Source organism: Eucyclogobius newberryi, unplaced genomic scaffold (assembly GCF_026437365.1).
Source record: "Eucyclogobius newberryi isolate DKJ021-1_F unplaced genomic scaffold, fEucNew1.0.hap1 SCAF_5, whole genome shotgun sequence".
NCBI classification, from domain to species: Eukaryota; Metazoa; Chordata; class Actinopteri; order Gobiiformes; family Gobiidae; genus Eucyclogobius; species Eucyclogobius newberryi.
Window position 1 is genome coordinate 5,794,765 of NW_027316167.1, and position 25,952 is coordinate 5,820,716.

At 47.3% G+C, this 25,952-nt stretch overlaps 1 protein-coding gene across 1 annotated transcript in view; it reads left to right on the forward strand.

The window, feature by feature from the left end:
- The window catches only part of cemip (cell migration inducing hyaluronidase 1), a 138,318-nt gene that overhangs the window by 104,316 nt on the left and 8,050 nt on the right, over nucleotides 1-25,952 (forward strand). The window contains exons 19-22 of the mRNA XM_072464929.1: nucleotides 16,401-16,553; nucleotides 18,883-19,063; nucleotides 20,272-20,487; nucleotides 21,862-22,073. Coding sequence (XP_072321030.1) covers nucleotides 16,401-16,553; nucleotides 18,883-19,063; nucleotides 20,272-20,487; nucleotides 21,862-22,073 — 762 coding nt within the window. The remainder of the gene's footprint in view (nucleotides 1-16,400; nucleotides 16,554-18,882; nucleotides 19,064-20,271; nucleotides 20,488-21,861; nucleotides 22,074-25,952) is intronic.

The following is a 25,952-nucleotide window of genomic DNA, read 5'->3' on the forward strand; positions in this document are numbered from 1 at the left end:
CGCATCGTGTCATAACGCGCTTCACATCGTGCTTCACATCCTGTCATAACGTGCTTCACATCGTGTTATAACGCGCTTCGCATCGTGTTATAACGCGCTTCGCATTGTGTCATAACGCGCTTCACATCGTGCTTCACATCGTGTCATAACGTGCTTCGCATCGTGTCATAACGCGCTTCGCATCGTGTTATAACGTGCTTCACATCGTGTCATAACGCGCTTCGCATCGTATCATAACGCGCTTCGCATCGTATTATAACGCGCTTCACATCGTGTTATAACGCGCTTCGCATCGCGTTATAACGCGCTTCGCATCGTGTCATAACGCGCTTCGCATCGTGTTATAACGCGTTTTGCATCGTGTCATAACGCGCTTCACATCGTGCTTCACATCGTGTCATAACGTGCTTCACATCGTGTCATAACGTGCTTCACATTGTGTTATAACGCGCTTCGCATCGTGTTATAACGCACTTCGCATCGTGTTATAACGCGCTTCACATCGTGTTATAACTCGCTTCGCATCGTGTCATAACACGATTCACATCGTATCATAACGTGCTTTACATCGTGTTATAACGCGCTTCACATCGTGTCATAACGCGCTTCACATCGTGTCATAACGTGCTTTACATCGTGTCATAACGCGCTTCGCATCGTGTCATAACGCGCTTCGCATCGTGTTATGTCGCGCTTCACATCGTGTCATAACGCGCTTCGCATCGTGTCATAACGCGCTGCGCATCGTGTCATAACGCGATTCGCATCGTGTCATAACGCGCTTCACATCGTGTCATAACGCGCTTCACATCGTGTCATAACGCGCTTCACATCGTGTTATAACGCGCTTCGCATCGTGTCATAACGCACTTCGCATCGTGTTATAACGCGCTTCACATCGTGTTATAACGTGATTCGCATCGTGTCATAACGTGCTTCACATCGTGTTATAACGCACTTCGCATCGTGTTATAACACGCTTCTCATCGTGTTATAACGCGCTTCGCATTGCGTTATAACGCGCTTCGCATCGTGTCATAACGCGCTTCGCATCGTGTTATAACGCGTTTTGCATCGTGTCATAACGCTCTTCACATCGTGCTTCACATCGTGTCATAACGTGCTTCACATCGTGTCATAACGTGCTTCACATTGTGTTATAACGCGCTTCGCATCGTGTCATAACGTGCTTTACATCGTGTCATAACGCGCTTCGCATCGTGTTATGTCGCGCTTCACATCGTGTCATAACGCGCTTCGCATCGTGTCATAACGCGCTGCGCATCGTGTCATAACGCGATTCGCATCGTGTCATAACGCGCTTCACATCGTGTCATAACGCGCTTCACATCGTGTCATAACGCGCTTCACATCGTGTTATAACGCGCTTCGCATCGTGTCATAACATGCTTCACATCATATCATAACGCACTTCGCATCGTGTTATAACGCGCTTCACATCGTGTTATAACGCGATTCACATCGTGTCATAACGTGCTTTACATCGTGTCATAACGCGATTCGCATCGTGTCATAACGCGCTTCGCATCGTGTTATGTCGCGCTTCACATCGTGTCATAACGCGCTTCGCATCGTGTCATAACGCGCTGCGCATCGTGTCATAACGCGATTCGCATCGTGTCATAACGCGCTTCACATCGTGTCATAACGCGCTTCACATCGTGTCATAACGCGCTTCACATCGTGTTATAACGCGCTTCGCATCGTGTCATAACGCACTTCGCATCGTGTTATAACGCGCTTCACATCGTGTTATAACGTGATTCGCATCGTGTCATAACGTGCTTCACATCGTGTTATAACGCACTTCGCATCGTGTTATAACACGCTTCTCATCGTGTTATAACGCGCTTCGCATTGCGTTATAACGCGCTTCGCATCGTGTCATAACGCGCTTCGCATCGTGTTATAACGCGTTTTGCATCGTGTCATAACGCTCTTCACATCGTGCTTCACATCGTGTCATAACGTGCTTCACATCGTGTCATAACGTGCTTCACATTGTGTTATAACGCGCTTCGCATCGTGTCATAACGTGCTTTACATCGTGTCATAACGCGCTTCGCATCGTGTTATGTCGCGCTTCACATCGTGTCATAACGCGCTTCGCATCGTGTCATAACGCGCTGCGCATCGTGTCATAACGCGATTCGCATCGTGTCATAACGCGCTTCACATCGTGTCATAACGCGCTTCACATCGTGTCATAACGCGCTTCACATCGTGTTATAACGCGCTTCGCATCGTGTCATAACATGCTTCACATCATATCATAACGCACTTCGCATCGTGTTATAACGCGCTTCACATCGTGTTATAACGCGATTCGCATCGTGTCATAACGTGCTTCACATCGTGTTATAACGCACTTCGCATCGTGTTATAACACGCTTCTCATCGTGTTATAACGCGCTTCGCATCGTGTCATAACGCGATTCACATCGTGTCATAACGCGCTTCACATCGTGTCATAACGTGCTTTGCGTCGTGTCATAACGCGCTTCGCATCGTGTCATAACGCGCTTCGCATCGTGTTATAACGCGTTTTGCATCGTGTCATAACGCGCTTCACATCGTGCTTCACATCGTGTCATAACGTGTTTCACATCGTGTCATAACGTGCTTCACATTGTGTTATAACGCGCTTCGCATCGTGTTATAACGCACTTCGCATCGTGTTATAACGCGCTTAACATCGTGTTATAACTCGCTTCGCATCGTGTCATAACACGATTCACATCGTGTCATAACGTGCTTTACATCGTGTTATAACGCGCTTCACATCGTGTCATAACGCGCTTCACATCGTGTCATAACGCGCTTCACATCGTGTCATAACGTGCTTCACATCGTGTTATAAAGTGCTTCGCATCGTGTCATAACGCGCTTCGCATCGTGTCATAACGCGCTTCGCATCGTGTCATAACGCGCTTCGCATCGTGTTAGAACGCGCTTCACATCGTGTTATAACACGCTTCACATCGTGTCATAACGCGCGTCGCATCGTGTCATACAGCGCTTCGCATTGTGTCATAACGCGCTTCACATCGTGCTTCACATCGTGTCATAACGAGGTTCACATCGTGTTATAACGCGCTTCGCATCGTGTTATAACGCGCTTCGCATTATGTCATAACGCGCTTCACATCGTGTCATAACGTGCTTCACATCGTGTTATAACGCGCTTCGCATCGTGTCATAACGTGCTTCGCATCGTGTCATACAGCGCTTTGCATCGTGTCATAACGCGCTTCGCATCGTGTCATAATGCGCTTCGCATCGTGTTATAACGCGCTTCACATCGTGTTATAACGCGCTTCGCATCGTGTCATAACGTGCTTCACATCGTGTTATAACGCGCTTCGCATCGCGTTATAACGCACTTCGCATCATGTCATAACGTGCTTTACATAGTGTCATAACGCGCTTCGCATCGTGTCATAACGCGCTTCACATCGTGCTTCACATCCTGTCATAACGTGCTTCACATCGTGTTATAACGCGCTTCGCATCGTGTTATAACGCGCTTCACATCGTGCTTCACATCGTGTCATAACGTGCTTCGCATCGTGTCATAACGCGCTTCGCATCGTGTTATAACGTGCTTCACATCGTGTCATAACGCGCTTCGCATCGTATCATAACGCGCTTCGCATCGTATTATAACGCGCTTAAAATCGTGTTATAACGCGCTTCGCATCGCGTTATAACGCGCTTCGCATCGTGTCATAACGCGCTTCGCATCGTGTTATAACGCGTTTTGCATCGTGTCATAACGCGCTTCACATCGTGCTTCACATCGTGTCATAACGTGCTTCACATCGTGTCATAACGTGCTTCACATTGTGTTATAACGCGCTTCGCATCGTGTTATAACGCACTTCGCATCGTGTTATAACGCGCTTCACATCGTGTTATAACTCGCTTTGCATCGTGTCATAACACGATTCACATCGTGTCATAACGTGCTTTACATCGTGTTATAACGCGCTTCCCATCGTGTCATAACGCGCTTCACATCGTGTCATAACGTGCTTTACATCGTGTCATAACGCGCTTCGCATTGTGTCATAACGCGCTTCGCATCGTGTCATAACGCGCTTCGCATCGTGTTATAACGCGATTCGCATCGTGTCATAACGCGCTTCACATCGTGTCATAACGCGCTTCACATCGTGTTATAACGCGCTTCGCATCGTGTCATAACATGCTTCACATCATATCATAACGCACTTCGCATTGTGTTATAACGCGCTTCACATCGTGTTATAACGCGCTCCGCATCGTGTAATAACGCACTTCGCATCGTGTCATAACGCGCTTCGCATCGTGTCATAACGCGCTTCGCATCGTGTTATAACGCGATTCGCATCGTGTCATAACGCGCTTCACATCGTGTCATAACGCGCTTCACATCGTGTTATAACGCGCTTCGCATCGTGTCATAACATGCTTCACATCATATCATAACGCACTTCGCATTGTGTTATAACGCGCTTCACATCGTGTTATAACGCGCTCCGCATCGTGTAATAACGCGCTTCACATCGTGTTATAACGCGCTTCGCATCGTGTCATAACGTGCTTCGCATCGTGTCATAACGCGATTCACATCGTGTCATAATGCGCTTCACATCGTGTCATAACGTGCTTTACATCGTGTCATAACGCGCTTCGCATCGTGTCATAACGCGCTTCGCATCGTGTTATGTCGCGCTTCACATCGTGTTATAACGCGCTTCACATCGTGTTATAACGCGATTCGCATCGTGTCATAACGCGCTTCACATCGTGTCATAACGTGCTTTGCATCGTGTCATAACGCGCTTCGCATCGTGTCATAACGCGCTTCGCATCGTGTTATAACGCGTTTTGCATCGTGTCATAACGCGCTTCACATCGTGCTTCACATCGTGTCATAACGTGTTTCACATCGTGTCATAACGTGCTTCACATTGTGTTATAACGCGCTTCGCATCGTGTTATAACTCGCTTCGCATCGTGTCATAACACGATTCACATCGTGTCATAACGTGCTTTACATCGTGTTATAACGCGCTTCACATCGTGTCATAACGCGCTTCACATCGTGTTATGTCGCGCTTCACATCGTGTTATAACTCGCTTCGCATCGTGTCATAACACGATTCACATCGTGTCATAACGTGCTTTACATCGTGTTATAACGCGCTTCACATCGTGTCATAACGCGCTTCACATCGTGTCATAACGTGCTTCACATCGTGTTATAACGCACTTCGCATCGTGTCATAACGCGCTTCGCATCGTGTTATGTCGTGCTTCACATCGTGTCATAACGCGCTTCGCATTGTGTCATAACGCGCTTCGCATCGTGTCATAACGCGCTTCGCATCGTGTTATAACGCGATTCGCATCGTGTCATAACGCGCTTCACATCGTGTCATAACGCGCTTCACATCGTGTTATAACGCGCTTCGCATCGTGTCATAACATGCTTCACATCATATCATAACGCACTTCGCATTGTGTTATAACGCGCTTCACATCGTGTCATAACGCGCTTCACATCGTGTCATAACGTGCTTCACATCGTGTTATAACGCACTTCGCATCGTGTCATAACGCGCTTCGCATCGTGTTATGTCGTGCTTCACATCGTGTCATAACGCGCTTCGCATTGTGTCATAACGCGCTTCGCATCGTGTCATAACGCGCTTCGCATCGTGTTATAACGCGATTCGCATCGTGTCATAACGCGCTTCACATCGTGTCATAACGCGCTTCACATCGTGTTATAACGCGCTTCGCATCGTGTCATAACATGCTTCACATCATATCATAACGCACTTCGCATTGTGTTATAACGCGCTTCACATCGTGTTATAACGCGCTCCGCATCGTGTCATAACGCACTTCGCATCGTGTTATAACGCGCTTCACATCGTGTTATAACGCGCTTCGCATCGTGTCATAACGTGCTTCACATCGTGTTATAACGCGCTTCGCATCGTGTCATAACGCGATTCGCATCGTGTCATAATGCGCTTCACATCGTGTCATAACGTGCTTTACATCGTGTCATAACGCGCTTCGCATCGTGTCATAACGCGCTTCGCATCGTGTTATGTCGCGCTTCACATCGTGTCATAACGCGCTTCGCATCGTGTCACAACGCGCTTCGCATCGTGTCATAACGCGCTTCGCATCGTGTTATAACGCGCTTCACATCGTGTTATAACGCGCTTCACATCGTGTTATAACGCGCTTCACATCGTGTTATAACGCGCTTCGCATCGTGTCATAACGTGCTTCACATCGTGTCATAACACGATTCACATCGTGTCATAACGTGCTTTACATCGTGTTATAACGCGCTTCCCATCGTGTCATAACGCGCTTCACATCGTGTCATAACGTGCTTTACATCGTGTCATAACGCGCTTCGCATTGTGTCATAACGCGCTTCGCATCGTGTCATAACGCGCTTCGCATCGTGTTATAACGCGATTCGCATCGTGTCATAACGCGCTTCACATCGTGTCATAACGCGCTTCACATCGTGTTATAACGCGCTTCGCATCGTGTCATAACATGCTTCACATCATATCATAACGCACTTCGCATTGTGTTATAACGCGCTTCACATCGTGTTATAACGCGCTCCGCATCGTGTAATAACGCACTTCGCATCGTGTTATAACGCGCTTCACATCGTGTTATAACGCGCTTCGCATCGTGTCATAACGTGCTTCACATCGTGTTATAACGCACTTCGCATCGTGTTATGACACGCTTCTCATCGTGTTATAACGCGCTTCGCATCGTGTCATAACGCGATTCACATCGTGTCATAATGCGCTTCACATCGTGTCATAACGTGCTTTACATCGTGTCATAACGCGCTTCGCATCGTGTCATAACGCGCTTCGCATCGTGTTATGTCGCGCTTCACATCGTGTTATAACGCGCTTCACATCGTGTTATAACGCGATTCGCATCGTGTCATAACGCGCTTCACATCGTGTCATAACGTGCTTTGCATCGTGTCATAACGCGCTTCGCATCGTGTCATAACGCGCTTCGCATCGTGTTATAACGCGTTTTGCATCGTGTCATAACGCGCTTCACATCGTGCTTCACATCGTGTCATAACGTGTTTCACATCGTGTCATAACGTGCTTCACATTGTGTTATAACGCGCTTCGCATCGTGTTATAACGCACTTCGCATCGTGTTATAACGCGCTTCACATCGTGTTATAACTCGCTTCGCATCGTGTCATAACACGATTCACATCGTGTCATAACGTGCTTTACATCGTGTTATAACGCGCTTCACATCGTGTCATAACGCGCTTCACATCGTGTTATGTCGCGCTTCACATCGTGTTATAACTCGCTTCGCATCGTGTCATAACACGATTCACATCGTGTCATAACGTGCTTTACATCGTGTTATAACGCGCTTCACATCGTGTCATAACGCGCTTCACATCGTGTCATAACGTGCTTCACATCGTGTTATAACGCACTTCGCATCGTGTCATAACGCGCTTCGCATCGTGTTATGTCGTGCTTCACATCGTGTCATAACGCGCTTCGCATTGTGTCATAACGCGCTTCGCATCGTGTCATAACGCGCTTCGCATCGTGTTATAACGCGATTCGCATCGTGTCATAACGCGCTTCGCATCGTGTCATAACGCGCTTCACATCGTGTTATAACGCGCTTCGCATCGTGTCATAACATGCTTCACATCATATCATAACGCACTTCGCATTGTGTTATAACGCGCTTCACATCGTGTTATAACGCGCTCCGCATCGTGTCATAACGCACTTCGCATCGTGTTATAACGCGCTTCACATCGTGTTATAACGCGCTTCGCATCGTGTCATAACGTGCTTCACATCGTGTTATAACGCGCTTCGCATCGTGTCATAACGCGATTCGCATCGTGTCATAATGCGCTTCACATCGTGTCATAACGTGCTTTACATCGTGTCATAACGCGCTTCGCATCGTGTCATAACGCGCTTCGCATCGTGTTATGTCGCGCTTCACATCGTGTCATAACGCGCTTCGCATCGTGTCATAACGCGCTTCGCATCGTGTCATAACGCGCTTCGCATCGTGTTATAACGCGCTTCACATCGTGTTATAACGCGCTTCACATCGTGTTATAACGCGCTTCACATCGTGTTATAACGCGCTTCGCATCGTGTCATAACGTGCTTCACATCGTGTTATAACGCGCTTCGCATCGTGTCATAACGCGATTCACATCGTGTCATAATGCGCTTCACATCGTGTCATAACGTGCTTTACATCGTGTCATAACGCGCTTCGCATCGTGTCATAACGCGCTTCGCATCGTGTTATGTCGCGCTTCACATCGTGTCATAACGCGCTTCGCATCGTGTCATAACGCGCTTCGCATAGTGTCATAACGCGCTTCGCATCGTGTTATAACGCGCTTCACATCGTGTTATAACGTGCTTTACATCGTGTTATAACGCGCTTCGCATCGTGTCATAACGCGCTTCGCATCGTGTCATAACCCGCTTCGCATCGTGTTATAACGCGCTTCACATCGTGTTATAACGCGCTTCACATCGTGTCATAACGCGCTTCACATCGTGTCATAACGTGCTTTACATCGTGTCATAACGCGCTTCGCATCGTGTCATAACGCGCTTCGCATCGTGTCAAAACGCGCTTCGCATCGTGTCATAACGCGATTCACATCTTGTCATAACGTGCTTTACATCGTGTTATAACGCGCTTCAAATCGTGTCATAACGCGCTTCACATCGTGTCATAACGTGTTTCACATCGTGTTATAACGCGCTTCGCATCGTGTCATAACGCGCTTCGCATCGTGTCATAACGCGCTTCACATCGTGTTATAACGCGCTTCGCATCGTGTTATAACGCGCTTCGCATCGCGTTATAACGCACTTCGCATCATGTCATAACGTGCTTTACATAGTGTCATAACGCGCTTCGCATCGTGTCATAACGCGCTTCACATCGTGCTTCACATCCTGTCATAACGTGCTTCACATCGTGTTATAACGCGCTTCGCATCGTGTTATAACGCGCTTCGCATTGTGTCATAACGCGCTTCACATCGTGCTTCACATCGTGTCATAACGTGCTTCGCATCGTGTCATAACGCGCTTCGCATCGTGTTATAACGTGCTTCACATCGTGTCATAACGCGCTTCGCATCGTATCATAACGCGCTTCGCATCGTATTATAACGCGCTTCACATCGTGTTATAACGCGCTTCGCATCGCGTTATAACGCGCTTCGCATCGTGTCATAACGCGCTTCGCATCGTGTTATAACGCGTTTTGCATCGTGTCATAACGCGCTTCACATCGTGCTTCACATCGTGTCATAACGTGCTTCACATCGTGTCATAACGTGCTTCACATTGTGTTATAACGCGCTTCGCATCGTGTTATAACGCACTTCGCATCGTGTTATAACGCGCTTCACATCGTGTTATAACTCGCTTCGCATCGTGTCATAACACGATTCACATCGTATCATAACGTGCTTTACATCGTGTTATAACGCGCTTCACATCGTGTCATAACGCGCTTCACATCGTGTCATAACGTGCTTTACATCGTGTCATAACGCGCTTCGCATCGTGTCATAACGCGCTTCGCATCGTGTTATGTCGCGCTTCACATCGTGTCATAACGCGCTTCGCATCGTGTCATAACGCGCTGCGCATCGTGTCATAACGCGATTCGCATCGTGTCATAACGCGCTTCACATCGTGTCATAACGCGCTTCACATCGTGTCATAACGCGCTTCACATCGTGTTATAACGCGCTTCGCATCGTGTCATAACGCACTTCGCATCGTGTTATAACGCGCTTCACATCGTGTTATAACGTGATTCGCATCGTGTCATAACGTGCTTCACATCGTGTTATAACGCACTTCGCATCGTGTTATAACACGCTTCTCATCGTGTTATAACGCGCTTCGCATTGCGTTATAACGCGCTTCGCATCGTGTCATAACGCGCTTCGCATCGTGTTATAACGCGTTTTGCATCGTGTCATAACGCTCTTCACATCGTGCTTCACATCGTGTTATAACGTGCTTCACATCGTGTCATAACGTGCTTCACATTGTGTTATAACGCGCTTCGCATCGTGTCATAACGTGCTTTACATCGTGTCATAACGCGCTTCGCATCGTGTTATGTCGCGCTTCACATCGTGTCATAACGCGCTTCGCATCGTGTCATAACGCGCTGCGCATCGTGTCATAACGCGATTCGCATCGTGTCATAACGCGCTTCACATCGTGTCATAACGCGCTTCACATCGTGTCATAACGCGCTTCACATCGTGTTATAACGCGCTTCGCATCGTGTCATAACATGCTTCACATCATATCATAACGCACTTCGCATCGTGTTATAACGCGCTTCACATCGTGTTATAACGCGATTCGCATCGTGTCATAACGTGCTTCACATCGTGTTATAACGCACTTCGCATCGTGTTATAACACGCTTCTCATCGTGTTATAACGCGCTTCGCATCGTGTCATAACGCGATTCACATCGTGTCATAACGCGCTTCACATCGTGTCATAACGTGCTTTGCGTCGTGTCATAACGCGCTTCGCATCGTGTCATAACGCGCTTCGCATCGTGTTATAACGCGTTTTGCATCGTGTCATAACGCGCTTCACATCGTGCTTCACATCGTGTCATAACGTGTTTCACATCGTGTCATAACGTGCTTCACATTGTGTTATAACGCGCTTCGCATCGTGTTATAACGCACTTCGCATCGTGTTATAACGCGCTTAACATCGTGTTATAACTCGCTTCGCATCGTGTCATAACACGATTCACATCGTGTCATAACGTGCTTTACATCGTGTTATAACGCGCTTCACATCGTGTCATAACGCGCTTCACATCGTGTCATAACGCGCTTCACATCGTGTCATAACGTGCTTCACATCGTGTTATAAAGTGCTTCGCATCGTGTCATAACGCGCTTCGCATCGTGTCATAACACGCTTCGCATCGTGTCATAACGCGCTTCGCATCGTGTTAGAACGCGCTTCACATCGTGTTATAACACGCTTCACATCGTGTCATAACGCGCGTCGCATCGTGTCATACAGCGCTTCGCATTGTGTCATAACGCGCTTCACATCGTGCTTCACATCGTGTCATAACGTGGTTCACATCGTGTTATAACGCGCTTCGCATCGTGTTATAACGCGCTTCGCATTATGTCATAACGCGCTTCACATCGTGTCATAACGTGCTTCACATCGTGTTATAACGCGCTTCGCATCGTGTCATAACGTGCTTCGCATCGTGTCATACAGCGCTTTGCATCGTGTCATAACGCGCTTCGCATCGTGTCATAACGCGCTTCGCATCGTGTTATAACGCGCTTCACATCGTGTTATAACGCGCTTCGCATCGTGTCATAACGTGCTTCACATCGTGTTATAACGCGCTTCGCATCGCGTTATAACGCACTTCGCATCATGTCATAACGTGCTTTACATAGTGTCATAACGCGCTTCGCATCGTGTCATAACGCGCTTCACATCGTGCTTCACATCCTGTCATAACGTGCTTCACATCGTGTTATAACGCGCTTCGCATCGTGTTATAACGCGCTTCACATCGTGCTTCACATCGTGTCATAACGTGCTTCGCATCGTGTCATAACGCGCTTCGCATCGTGTTATAACGTGCTTCACATCGTGTCATAACGCGCTTCGCATCGTATCATAACGCGCTTCGCATCGTATTATAACGCGCTTAAAATCGTGTTATAACGCGCTTCGCATCGCGTTATAACGCGCTTCGCATCGTGTCATAACGCGCTTCGCATCGTGTTATAACGCGTTTTGCATCGTGTCATAACGCGCTTCACATCGTGCTTCACATCGTGTCATAACGTGCTTCACATCGTGTCATAACGTGCTTCACATTGTGTTATAACGCGCTTCGCATCGTGTTATAACGCACTTCGCATCGTGTTATAACGCGCTTCACATCGTGTTATAACTCGCTTTGCATCGTGTCATAACACGATTCACATCGTGTCATAACGTGCTTTACATCGTGTTATAACGCGCTTCCCATCGTGTCATAACGCGCTTCACATCGTGTCATAACGTGCTTTACATCGTGTCATAACGCGCTTCGCATTGTGTCATAACGCGCTTCGCATCGTGTCATAACGCGCTTCGCATCGTGTTATAACGCGATTCGCATCGTGTCATAACGCGCTTCACATCGTGTCATAACGCGCTTCACATCGTGTTATAACGCGCTTCGCATCGTGTCATAACATGCTTCACATCATATCATAACGCACTTCGCATTGTGTTATAACGCGCTTCACATCGTGTTATAACGCGCTCCGCATCGTGTAATAACGCACTTCGCATCGTGTTATAACGCGCTTCACATCGTGTTATAACGCGCTTCGCATCGTGTCATAACGTGCTTCACATCGTGTTATAACGCACTTCGCATCGTGTTATGACACGCTTCTCATCGTGTTATAACGCGCTTCGCATCGTGTCATAACGCGATTCACATCGTGTCATAATGCGCTTCACATCGTGTCATAACGTGCTTTACATCGTGTCATAACGCGCTTCGCATCGTGTCATAACGCGCTTCGCATCGTGTTATGTCGCGCTTCACATCGTGTTATAACGCGCTTCACATCGTGTTATAACGCGATTCGCATCGTGTCATAACGCGCTTCACATCGTGTCATAACGTGCTTTGCATCGTGTCATAACGCGCTTCGCATCGTGTCATAACGCGCTTCGCATCGTGTTATAACGCGTTTTGCATCGTGTCATAACGCGCTTCACATCGTGCTTCACATCGTGTCATAACGTGTTTCACATCGTGTCATAACGTGCTTCACATTGTGTTATAACGCGCTTCGCATCGTGTTATAACGCACTTCGCATCGTGTTATAACGCGCTTCACATCGTGTTATAACTCGCTTCGCATCGTGTCATAACACGATTCACATCGTGTCATAACGTGCTTTACATCGTGTTATAACGCGCTTCACATCGTGTCATAACGCGCTTCACATCGTGTCATAACGTGCTTCACATCGTGTTATAACGCACTTCGCATCGTGTCATAACGCGCTTCGCATCGTGTTATGTCGTGCTTCACATCGTGTCATAACGCGCTTCGCATTGTGTCATAACGCGCTTCGCATCGTGTCATAACGCGCTTCGCATCGTGTTATAACGCGATTCGCATCGTGTCATAACGCGCTTCACATCGTGTCATAACGCGCTTCACATCGTGTTATAACGCGCTTCGCATCGTGTCATAACATGCTTCACATCATATCATAACGCACTTCGCATTGTGTTATAACGCGCTTCACATCGTGTTATAACGCGCTCCGCATCGTGTCATAACGCACTTCGCATCGTGTTATAACGCGCTTCACATCGTGTTATAACGCGCTTCGCATCGTGTCATAACGTGCTTCACATCGTGTTATAACGCGCTTCGCATCGTGTCATAACGCGATTCGCATCGTGTCATAATGCGCTTCACATCGTGTCATAACGTGCTTTACATCGTGTCATAACGCGCTTCGCATCGTGTCATAACGCGCTTCGCATCGTGTTATGTCGCGCTTCACATCGTGTCATAACGCGCTTCGCATCGTGTCATAACGCGCTTCGCATCGTGTCATAACGCGCTTCGCATCGTGTTATAACGCGCTTCACATCGTGTTATAACGCGCTTCACATCGTGTTATAACGCGCTTCACATCGTGTTATAACGCGCTTCGCATCGTGTCATAACGTGCTTCGCATCGTGTTATAACGCGCTTCGCATCGTGTCATAACGCGATTCACATCGTGTCATAATGCGCTTCACATCGTGTCATAACGCGCTTTACATCGTGTCATAACGCGCTTCGCATCGTGTCATAACGCGCTTCGCATCGTGTTATGTCGCGCTTCACATCGTGTCATAACGCGCTTCGCATCGTGTCATAACGCGCTTCGCATCGTGTCATAACGCGCTTCGCATCGTGTTATAACGCGCTTCACATCGTGTTATAACGTGCTTTACATCGTGTTATAACGCGCTTCGCATCGTGTCATAACGCGCTTCGCATCGTGTCATAACCCGCTTCGCATCGTGTTATAACGCGCTTCACATCGTGTTATAACGCGCTTCACATCGTGTCATAACGCGCTTCACATCGTGTCATAACGTGCTTTACATCGTGTCATAACGCGCTTCGCATCGTGTCATAACGCGCTTCGCATCGTGTCAAAACGCGCTTCGCATCGTGTCATAACGCGATTCACATCTTGTCATAACGTGCTTTACATCGTGTTATAACGCGCTTCAAATCGTGTCATAACGCGCTTCACATCGTGTCATAACGTGTTTCACATCGTGTTATAACGCGCTTCGCATCGTGTCATAACGCGCTTCGCATCGTGTCATAACGCGCTTCACATCGTGTTATAACGCGCTTCGCATCGTGTTATAACGCGCTTCGCATCGTGTTATAACGCGCTTCGCATTGTGTCATAACGCGCTTCACATCGTCCTTCACATCGTGTCATAACGTGCTTCACATCGTGTTATAACGCGCTTCACATCGTGTTATAACGCGATTCACATCGTGTCATAACGCGCTTCACATCGTGTCATAACGCGATTCGCATCGTGTCATAACGTGCTTCGCATCGTGTTTGAACGCCTTTCGCATCGTGTCATACCGCGCTTCACATCGTGTCATAACGCACTTCGCATCGTGTTAATAACGTGCTTCACATCCTGTCATAACGTGCTTCACATCGTGTCATAACGCGCTTCACACCGTGTCATAACGTGCTTCACATCGTGTCATAACGTGCTTCACATCGTGTTATAACGCGCTTCGCATCGTGTTATAACGCGCTTCGCATCGTGTTATAACGCGCTTCGCATCGTGTTATAACGCGCTTCGCATCGTGCTATAACGTGCTTCACATCGTGCTATAACGTGCTTCACATCGTGTCATACAGCGCTTCGCATCGTGTCATAACGTGCTTCACATCGTGTTATAACGCGCTTCACATCATGTTATAACGCGCTTCGCATCGTGTTATAACGTGCTTCACATCGTGCTATAACGTGCTTCACATCGTGCTATAACGTGCTTCACATCGTGCTATAACGCGCTTCACATCGTGTTATAACGTGCTTCACATTGTGTTATAACGCGCTTCACATCGTGTTATAACGCGCTTCACATCGTGTTATAACGTGCTTCACATCGTGCTATAACGTGCTTCACATCGTGTTATAACGCGCTTCACATCGTGTTATAACGCACTTCACATCGTGTTATAACGCACTTCACATCGTGTTATAACGCGCTTCACATCGTGTTATAACATTAGTTCATTTTAAACTCTGCAGCAGTGGAAACTTATCAACCAATTTTCTAACACATTCCAACCATTGTAATGAATTCACCTCGATGAGTTTATCAGCTCTTTTGACGACTTTTGGAGGCCAGAGTTGATTTTTACCGTCACGCTAATGCTAACAACAGCTAGCTTGCTAACTACACACGTCCTGGTTCACGGACGATAAAACACTTAATAAATAAATGCACACAGTAGTCTCATTTTGACCCTAAGTCTTAGGGTCAAAATGAGACTACTGTGTGCATTTATTTAAGCCTAAGAGATGCTTTTACAATATATTTGCACTAGGGCATGAAAAAAATTACTTTATTACACAAATTTGAGGTTATTTTGTGTTTTCAAATTATTAAAGCGAAGTATGATAGGTTTTTATGGTTTTCTAATTTGGACTTTATTTGGTGTATTTATACTTGTTGTACGTACAAATGATAGTTTTACAACAATCAAGCAGGTGTTTTTGGAGAAAAGTCGATTCCAGTTTGTGCATAATTTACACAAAGGAACTACTTTTTTGAGAAAATAAAGGTACACTCATTTATTTTCATTCATCAAATTAAAAAAAAGTGACTTTAGATGAGTTTTTTCCGTGTGTTTGCTGGGTAAATTCCTCGAGTGATGTCATCAATTACAACCAGGAAGTGAAATTATAAACCTGAAACATGAGCTACTCTGGAATAACATTTATTATCATTTCTAGATAATTCTTTTAAAGATAATAAACTGCATTTCAGTCCATCCTGTCACGGACACTTTAAGTTCTCAGGTAAAATATGCTCCGTGAACTGAATCTTATTTTAAACAGTAAACTACATATAATTAGTTCCTGATTACGTCTTTTGTCCCGCCCTCGTCATGATGTTTTGAGCTGTAACTCACTCTGCTGTTGTGTTAGCGGCGGCACGTTCCCGGACGACGACGGCTCCCACCAGCAGGTCGTCAACTCTCTGTTTGTGGGCGAGAGCGACAACCGGGGGAGCCCCCAGCCGGGCGGCGTGTGGGGCCCCGGCGGGATGGACCTGAAGGGCCGCTCCCTGCCCCGCGGCGTGTAAGTCCCGCCCACACAGCCTAACGTCCACGCCACGTTTATAAGTGAAGTTAAGGAGTGAAACCTGTTTGTTTGTCAGAGATAGTAAGTAAGTAAGTAAGTAAATTTTATTTATATAGCACCTTTCACAGACAGAGGTCACAAAGTGCTTCACAAAACACAGAATAAAACAATAAAAACACAAAAAACTTACAGTGAACAATACATATACAACAATATACAGTAAAATCAGCCGCTAAAACAAATGCAATTAAAAGGCTCGACTAAATAAAAAGGTTTTAAGCTGACCCTTAAAAGCAGTAACTGAGTCCAGTGACCGTAGGGAGAACGGAAGATCGTTCCAGAGTCTGGGGGCAACAGCCTGGAAGGATCTGTCTCCTCTGGTCCGAAAACGGGCGCGAGGAACCAGCAACAGTTCCTGGTCCAAGGACCTTAGTGAGCGAGAGGGAGTGTACGGTTTAATCAGATTGCTGATGTACGATGGGACCTGACCATTTAAAGCTCTAAAAGTTAAAACAAGAATTTTAAACTGTATCCGGTAGGAGACCGGCTCCAGTGAAGGGCTTTAAGAATGGGTGAAATGTGGGCCCTTCTATTTGTGCGGGTTAAGATCCTCGCTGCAGAGTTCTGGACCAGCTGCAGACGAGAGTTCCTTCTTGTTAAGACAGGAAAACAAACTGTTACAATAGTCTAAACGTGAAGACACAAATGCATGAATTATAAGTTCCAGGTCATTTTGAGACACCATTTTCCTGAGCTTAGAGATTTTCCTCAACTGAAAGAAACAGTTCCTCATCAACAGCTTGGAGTGGTGCTCTAAAGACATGTCTTTGTCAAAGACAACACCCAAGTTTCTAAGACTTGGTTTAGCAGTCTGACCTAAAACACCCAAGTACTGGTTTATCCCTGGAATGGCATCATCAGGGGCAATAATCAGAGTTTCTGTTTTGTCAGCATTTAGCTGCAAGGAGTTTTTACTCAGCCATTGTTTAATTTGCACTAAACAACTGACCAAGGAGTTCAGCTTCTGGATCTCAGAAGGTTTAAAAGAGCAATAGAGCTGAATATCGTCAGCGAACAGGTGATAGGACACATCACTAAACTCTTTAATGATCATTCCCAGGGGAATTATATGAGGAACTCCACACAACAGATCAGCTGAGTCGGACATTATTTGGTTTGCAGCAACACTAAAGCGCCGACCGGATAAATATGAGGAAAACCAATGAAGAACTGACCCCGACAGTCCAAGAAATCAGAAATCAGCTTAAACCAAGATCAGAACCAGACCTTCAACCAAACCCCTCATAACCCTTCTACGTACACCTCCCAAACCAACTCCAGATCCAGAGAGTCTTTTGATCAAGGCTACACCAAACCTAACCGCACAAGAGACCTTAGCCTTGACCAAAACCATCACAATCCTCTGACTCGGACCTCGCAGACCCTCAGAACTAGGTCTAATCGGGAGTCCACACCTCAGTTTTACATCAGCGAGCTATTCTAGGGGCTCTAAGAACCCTTAGAGCCCCTAGAACCCTTAGGCGTAGATGGGTTAGAACGGAAGAGTAGCGGTTCTCAAACTGACGTACGCGTGCCTCTGTTGGTACCTGGAATCGTCCTCATGGTGCGCGGCGTTCTCTGCAGTTTCAGCGCTTAATTTAGAGTCAAGTTTGTCCAAGGTTTTGTCGTCCTGTGGAAAAAAATCTCTGGTTAGAACGGTTAGCGACGGTAGCGCCTGATTGGTTTAGCCTAACGACGTTTAGGCACATTCTTTACACCAAAACTGGGACTAAACCTGGTCCAAAGTACACCACGTCAAGCCCTCAAACACCTGAAGATGACGTCCACTCGGTGCATCCTTTCCTCGCAGAATACGACAATAAAACCGTTCAGTAAAACCCAAAAGGAAAGAATAATCCGCGACGTAAAGGACACGCATGTAGTCTTGGCGAGGGTAACAAGCCAAACATTTTTACATTTTAAGGACAGATTATGCTAAGTTTAACTTTTACGAGCTTTTAACCGGGTTTTGTTTCCCCCTCATCAAAATGCTGGCGTTGCATTTAGCTTCATTCATGCTCGTTTCATTAAACCTGTTTACGAGCTCCTCTTTTCTGAGCAAATATCGCTCCTTTTGAATGTTTAAAAGCCCAATAAAGCCACAAGAATGCACAGTGTTTCCCCTTTAAAGGTCTTTAAAATGCTTCCTGCTCCAGAGCGAACCACGGCTTGGAAAAGGAGCATTGTGTGACTCTCAAAGGCGAGTCTTGTTGTGTTGACGTTGTGTTGACGTTGTGTTGCCGTTGTGTTGCCGTGTGTCCCGCAGAAACTTCCCGATGCGGGGCATGCAGGTGTACGACGGGCCCATCCGCGTCCACAACTGCACGTTCCGTAAGTTCAGCGCTCTGGACGGGCGCCACACCAGCGCCATCGCCTTCAGGCTCAACAACTCGTGGCAGAGCTGCCCCAACAACAACGTGTCCCAGCTCATCTTCGAGCAGGTCCCGGTCAGTGTCTTTGGGGCGTCGACTCCTCACGAAACACGCCCACAGCAAAAAGCATAACTTCCAATGAGAACCAAAAATGACCTTTTGACTTTGACTTTTGGCGTAAAATAAGGGCTGAACTCTGAAACTCATTTGTTGCAGCTCAAATTTCCCCAACATTAAAACATAAAGCGCACTTGTGAGACATAGAGACCTTAGAGCCCTTAGAACCCTTAGAGCCCCTAGAGTCTTTGAGACCTTAGAACCCTTAGAGCCCCTAGAGCCTTTGACACCTTAGAGACCTTTGAAACCTTAGAGCCCCTAGAGCCTTTGAGACCTTAGAGATCTTAGAACCCTTAGAGCCCCTAGAGCCTTTGAGACCTTAGAGCCCTTAGAACCCTTAGAGCCCCTAGAGCCCTTGAGACCTTAGAGCCCTTAGAACCCTTAGAGCCCCTAGAGCCTTTGATACCTTAGAACCCTTAGAGCCCTTGATACCTTAGAACCCTTAGAGACCTTAGAACCCTTAGAGCCCCTAGAACCCTTAGAGACCTTAGAACCCTTAGAGCCCTTAGAGAACTTAGAACCCTGAGAACCTTAGAGCCCCTTGAGACCTTAGAACCCTTAGAGATCTCAGAACCCTTAGAGACCTTAGAACCCTTAGAGCCCCTATAGCCCTTGAAACCTAGAACCCTTAGTGACCTTAGAACCCTTAGAGACCTTAGAGCCCCTAGAGCCCTTGAGACCCTAGAGACCTTAGAGACCTGAAGAAACGTCCCTGTAACTCCAAGAGGTTCCTACACTGTAAAAATACCAACCGAGGACTTGTTTACACTTATTTGGCTAATTTAAAGGAACTTTGCTCATTTCTTACAAATATATGGCAGTTGGGGTCAAAGTGAGACTGCTGTGTGCTGTCTGCGTCTAATTATACCTAAAAATAAACCGTTTAAAACCAGGAAGTGCACTGTAAAAATGTTATGACGCTAGAACAAATGCTCACCTTGACTTAAACTCTTCTTTTACATTCGACTCTGGTTTCTGCCGTTCCGGGGCCCTTTCCCCGCCTCACTCTGCTGCTGTTCCGGGGCCCTTTTCCCACCTCACTCTGCTGCCGTTCCGGGGCCCTTTCCCCGCCTCACTCTGCTGCCGTTCCGGGGCCCTTTTCCCACCTCACTCTGCTGCCGTTCCGGGGCCCTTTCTCACTCTGCTGCCGTGTCCCCCCCCCCCAGCTCTCCTCGCGGCTCTTCTTCGGGGAGGTGGGCCCCTGGTTCAGCCACATGCAGATGGATGGGGACAAGACCACCGTCCTCCACGACACGGACGGGTCCCTGAGCCAGTACCCGGGGGCCTTCCTGGTCAAAGAGGACAACTGGCTCCTGCGCCACCCCGACTGCATCGACGTGCCCGAGTGGCGCGGGGCCATCTGCAGCGGCCGCTACGCACAGGTGGGGGCCCCGCTGTAGTTTACCCTGCAGTGTCAGCGTGTGATTCATCCAGTGGATTCTCTACTGAAGATTCATTCATATCTAGCAATTTATTAAATGTAGATGAGAAGAAGCTTTCAACTTACTACAACTGTATGATATTTAAATGAAATGCTAAAATATTTATTACTCAAGTAGTAGTATACAGTCTGAAAACTACTCTACTACTCTAAAAAGTGACTAAATACTACAAACTGGCCACATTTACAGACAAGAATAATCATAAAACACAATAATTAGATCTGATTTGGGTGTTTGTCTGGTGTTTACAGCCACGAAATTAATCTGGCCGTAAAAAAAAGCTGGTGACTTGTTTTAATCAGTGGATTTTTAGTAATTGCTCAATTTAGAACATTATTTTGTGATTTTTGCCTCATTTTCCTCATCAAATTCCTCGTAGTTTACTCAAATTACACAACATTTTAATCGTCAGATCACTCCAGAAATAAAGATCAAATCCTGAGCATGAAATAAAACCATTGAAGTTGATATGGAATGTGAAAAATGTAGAAAATAGAAAGAAAATCACACAATTTTGATGTGATTCATGTAAAGTTTGGTGTCGTTTTTGTGCCTTGAAGTCCCCTCCTTCTTCTGTAAATCTGCTCTCTTGTGATTGGTCGAATCCGCCTGTCACTCACATCGCTGAGGCTGACGATACGTTTTATAAAAGTATTAAATGTTCAGTTGTTTAATCTAATGGAACGTCACTCGTGCCCTTTTCATTCTCAGACTCTGAAATATGAACTACAAGAAACTCAAAAGTATTTTTAGTATTATCGCTCGTATTGTCAAAGCGCCGGGCGAAATCGAGAAAAACGACAATCTTAATAACGACGTTCGGACGCTGTTATGTCAATCCAACAGAAACGTGTTCAAACGCATTAGTTTGAGGTTTGTTTATTAGACAAATGCATAATGTGTCAAATTAATCACAAAAATGCAGAAATATCTACATTAGACCCTTATTTAACGCATACAATTTTGTCATTTAAATTTCTAATCAGCCTTTTTTGTTTCTTTTTGCATTTTTTACTCTAAAATATAAACTCCATTCAATTTTTTCACATTTTCAATTTTTTCACATTTTCAAAGCAACATTCACGATATATTGTTTTTTATTTAGTTTTTTCTGCACCGTGACATGAGATCAAGTGACATAATGTGATTTAACTCTTCGTTTCAATCACAATCGGTTAATTTCTTCTGTTAAAATAAATTAATTAGCTTTTTATCTCCGTTTTAAACCGTTTAAACACTGATCAATAACCACAAAAACACTATGACAGGATCATAAATGATATACATAAACCTCTGAACTGGCCCCTCCCTCAGATCTACGTCCAGATCCGGAACCCGGCCAACCTGGTGATGCAGATGGTGAGGGACGAGTACCCGACCCGGCCCCTGACACTAGAGGGCGCTGTGGGCAAGAAGAAGCACTACCAGCAGTTCCAACCGGTGGTCACTCTGTCCAAGGGCTACACGCTGCACTGGGACCAGGCCGCGCCCCAAGAGGTCATCATCCAGATCATCAACTTCAACAAGTCAGTCCCACACACACACACCAGCACCCAGGGGCCCCTGGCCAGCTCAGGGGCCAGAACCGTGTGTGACTGTCGGCTCTGTCAGGTCACCCAGGGGCCCCCGGCCAGCTCAGGGCTCAGAGGCCAGAACCATGTGTAACCATCTGCTCTGTCAGGTCACCCAGGGGCCCCCGGCCAGCTTAGGGGCCAGAACCGTGTGTGACCGTCTGCTCTGTCAGGTCACCCCAGGGGCCCCCGGCAAGCTCAGGGGCCAGAACCGTGTGTGACTGTCTGCTCTGTCAGGTCACCCAGGGGCCCCCGGCCAGCTCAGGGGCCAGAACCGTGTGTGACCGTCTGCTCGGTCAGGTCACCCAAGGGGCCCCCGGCCAGCTCAGAGCTCAGGGGCCAGAACCGTGTGTGACCGTCTGCTCTGTCAGGTCACCCAGGAGCCCCCGGCCAGCTCAGGGGCCAGAACCGTGTGTGACCGTCTGCTCTGTCAGGTCACCCAGGGGCCCCCGGCCAGCTCAGGGGCCAGAACCGTGTGTGACCGTCTGCTCGGTCAGGTCACCCAAGGGGCCCCCGGCCAGCTCAGGGGCCAGAACCGTGTGTGACCGTCTGCTCTGTCAGGTTACCCAGGGGCCCCCGGCGAGCTCAGGGCTCAGGGGCCAGAACCGTGTGTGACCGTCTGCTCTGTCAGGTCACCCAGGGGCCCCCGGCCAAGGGCCCTGCTCTGTCAGGTCACCCAGGGGCCCCCGGCCAGCTCAGGGGCCAGAACCGTGTGTGACCGTCTGCTCTGTCAGGTCACCCAGGGGCCCCCGGCCAGCTCATGGGCCAGAACCGTGTGTGACCGTCTGCTCTGTCAGGTCACCCAGGGGCCCCCGGCCAAGGGCCCTGCTCTGTCAGGTCACCCAGGGGCCCCCGGCCAGCTCAGGGGCCAGAACCGTGTGTGACCGTCTGCTCTGTCAGGTCACCCAGGGGCCCCCGGCCAGCTCAGGGGCCAGAACCGTGTGTGACCGTCTGCTCGGTCAGGTCACCCCAGGGGCCCCCGGCCAGCTCAGGGGCCAGAACCGTGTGTGACCGTCTGCTCTGTCAGGTCACCCAGGGGCCCCCGGCCAGCTCAGGGGCCAGAACCGTGTGTGACCGTCTGCTCTGTCAGGTCACCCAGGGGCCCCCGGCCAGCTCAGGGGCCAGAACCGTGTGTGACCGTCTGCTCGGTCAGGTCACCCCAGGGGCCCCCGGCCAGCTCAGGGGCCAGAACCGTGTGTGACCGTCTGCTCTGTCAGGTCACCCAGGGGCCCCCGGCCAGCTCAGGGGCCAGAACCGTGTGTGACCGTCTGCTTGGTCAGGTCACCCAGGGGCCCCCGGCGAGCTCAGGGGCTAGAACCGTGTGTGACCGTTTGCTCTGTCAGGCCACCCAAGGGGCCCCCGGCGAGCTCAGGGGCCAGGACACTTTAAAGCTTCACTACGTAACTTTTCTGGAGGTCGGCCGCTCGCTCCTCGCTGTGGAGACGTTATTGCAAAGTCATGAAATATAAAGGAAAACCTGATCAATGTGAAAATCGTAATTACGTCTAATATTTATTTATATCTAATATTTATTCATATCTAATATTTATTTATATCTAATATTTATTTATTAGATCTAATATTTATTTATATCTAATATTTAGTCGACTCGAGGCTTGAAACATTTGTTCTGGAATAAATTGTCGACAGAATGATTCATCGCTCTATTATTATTGTCAAAAGAGTACACACTACACACACAACACACACTACACACACAACACACACTACACACACAACACACACTACACACACAACACACACTACACACACAACACACACTACACACACTACACACACTACACACACTACACACACTATACACACTATACACACTACACACACTACACACTACACACACTACACACACTACACACACTATACACACTATACACACTATACACACTACACACACACTATACACACTATACACACTATACACACTATACACACTATACACACTACACACACTACACACTACACACACTACACACACTATACACACTACACACACTACACACTACACACACTACATACACTACACACACTACACACACTACACACACTACACACACTACACACACAATACACACTATACACACTACACACAGTATACACAGTATACACACTATACACACTATACACACTATACACACTACACACACTACACTCACTACACACACTACATACACTACACACACTACACACACTACACACACTACACACACTATACACACTATACACACTATACACACTACACACACTACACACACTATACACACTACACACACTATACACACTATACACACTATACACACTATACACACTACACACACTACACACACTACACACACTACATACACTATACACACTACACACACTACACACACTACACACACTATACACACTATACACACTATACACACTACACACACTACACACACTATACACACTATACACACTATACACACTATACACACTACACACACTATACACACTATACACACTACACACACTACATACACTACACACACTACACACACTACACAACTACACACACTACATACACTACACACACTATACACACTACACACACTATACACACTATACACACTATACACACTACACACACTACACACACTACACACACTACACACAGTACACACACTATACACACTATACACACTACACACACTACACGCACTATACACACTATACACATTATACACACTATATACACACTATACACACTATACACACTACACACACTACACACACACTACACACACACTACACACACTATACACACTACACACACTATACACACACACACACACACACACACACACACACTATACACACTATACACACTACACACACTACACACACACTATACACACTTTACACACTATACACACACACACACACACACACTATACACACTATACACACTACACACACTATACACACTATACACACTACACACACTATACACACTATACACATCATACACACTATACACAGACACACACACACACACACACACACACATATACACACTATACACAGACACAGACACAGACACACGCACACACACACACACAGACACACACACACACACACACACACACACACACACACATATACACACACAAACACACACACACACACACATATACACACACAGACACACACACACACACACACATATACACACACAAACACACACACACACACATATACACACACAGACACACACACACACACACACACACACATATACAAACACACACACACACACACACACACACAGGGTCACACACACACACACACACACAGGGTCACACACACACACACACACACACAGACACACACACACACACACACAGGGTCACACACACACACACACACACACACACACACAGGGTCACACACACACACACACACAGACACACACACACACACACACACACAGGGTCACACACACACACACACACACAGGGTCACACACACACACACACACAGGGTCACACACACACACACACACAGGGTCACACACACACACACACACAGACACACACACACACACACACACACACAGGGTCACACACACACACACACACACAGGGTCACACACACACACACTCACAGGGTCACACACACACACACACACACACACACACACAGGGTCTCACACACACACACACACACAGGGTCTCACACACACACACACACACACACACAGGGTCACACACACACACACACACACATAGTCACACACACACACACACACACACACACACACACACACATAGTCACACACACACACACACA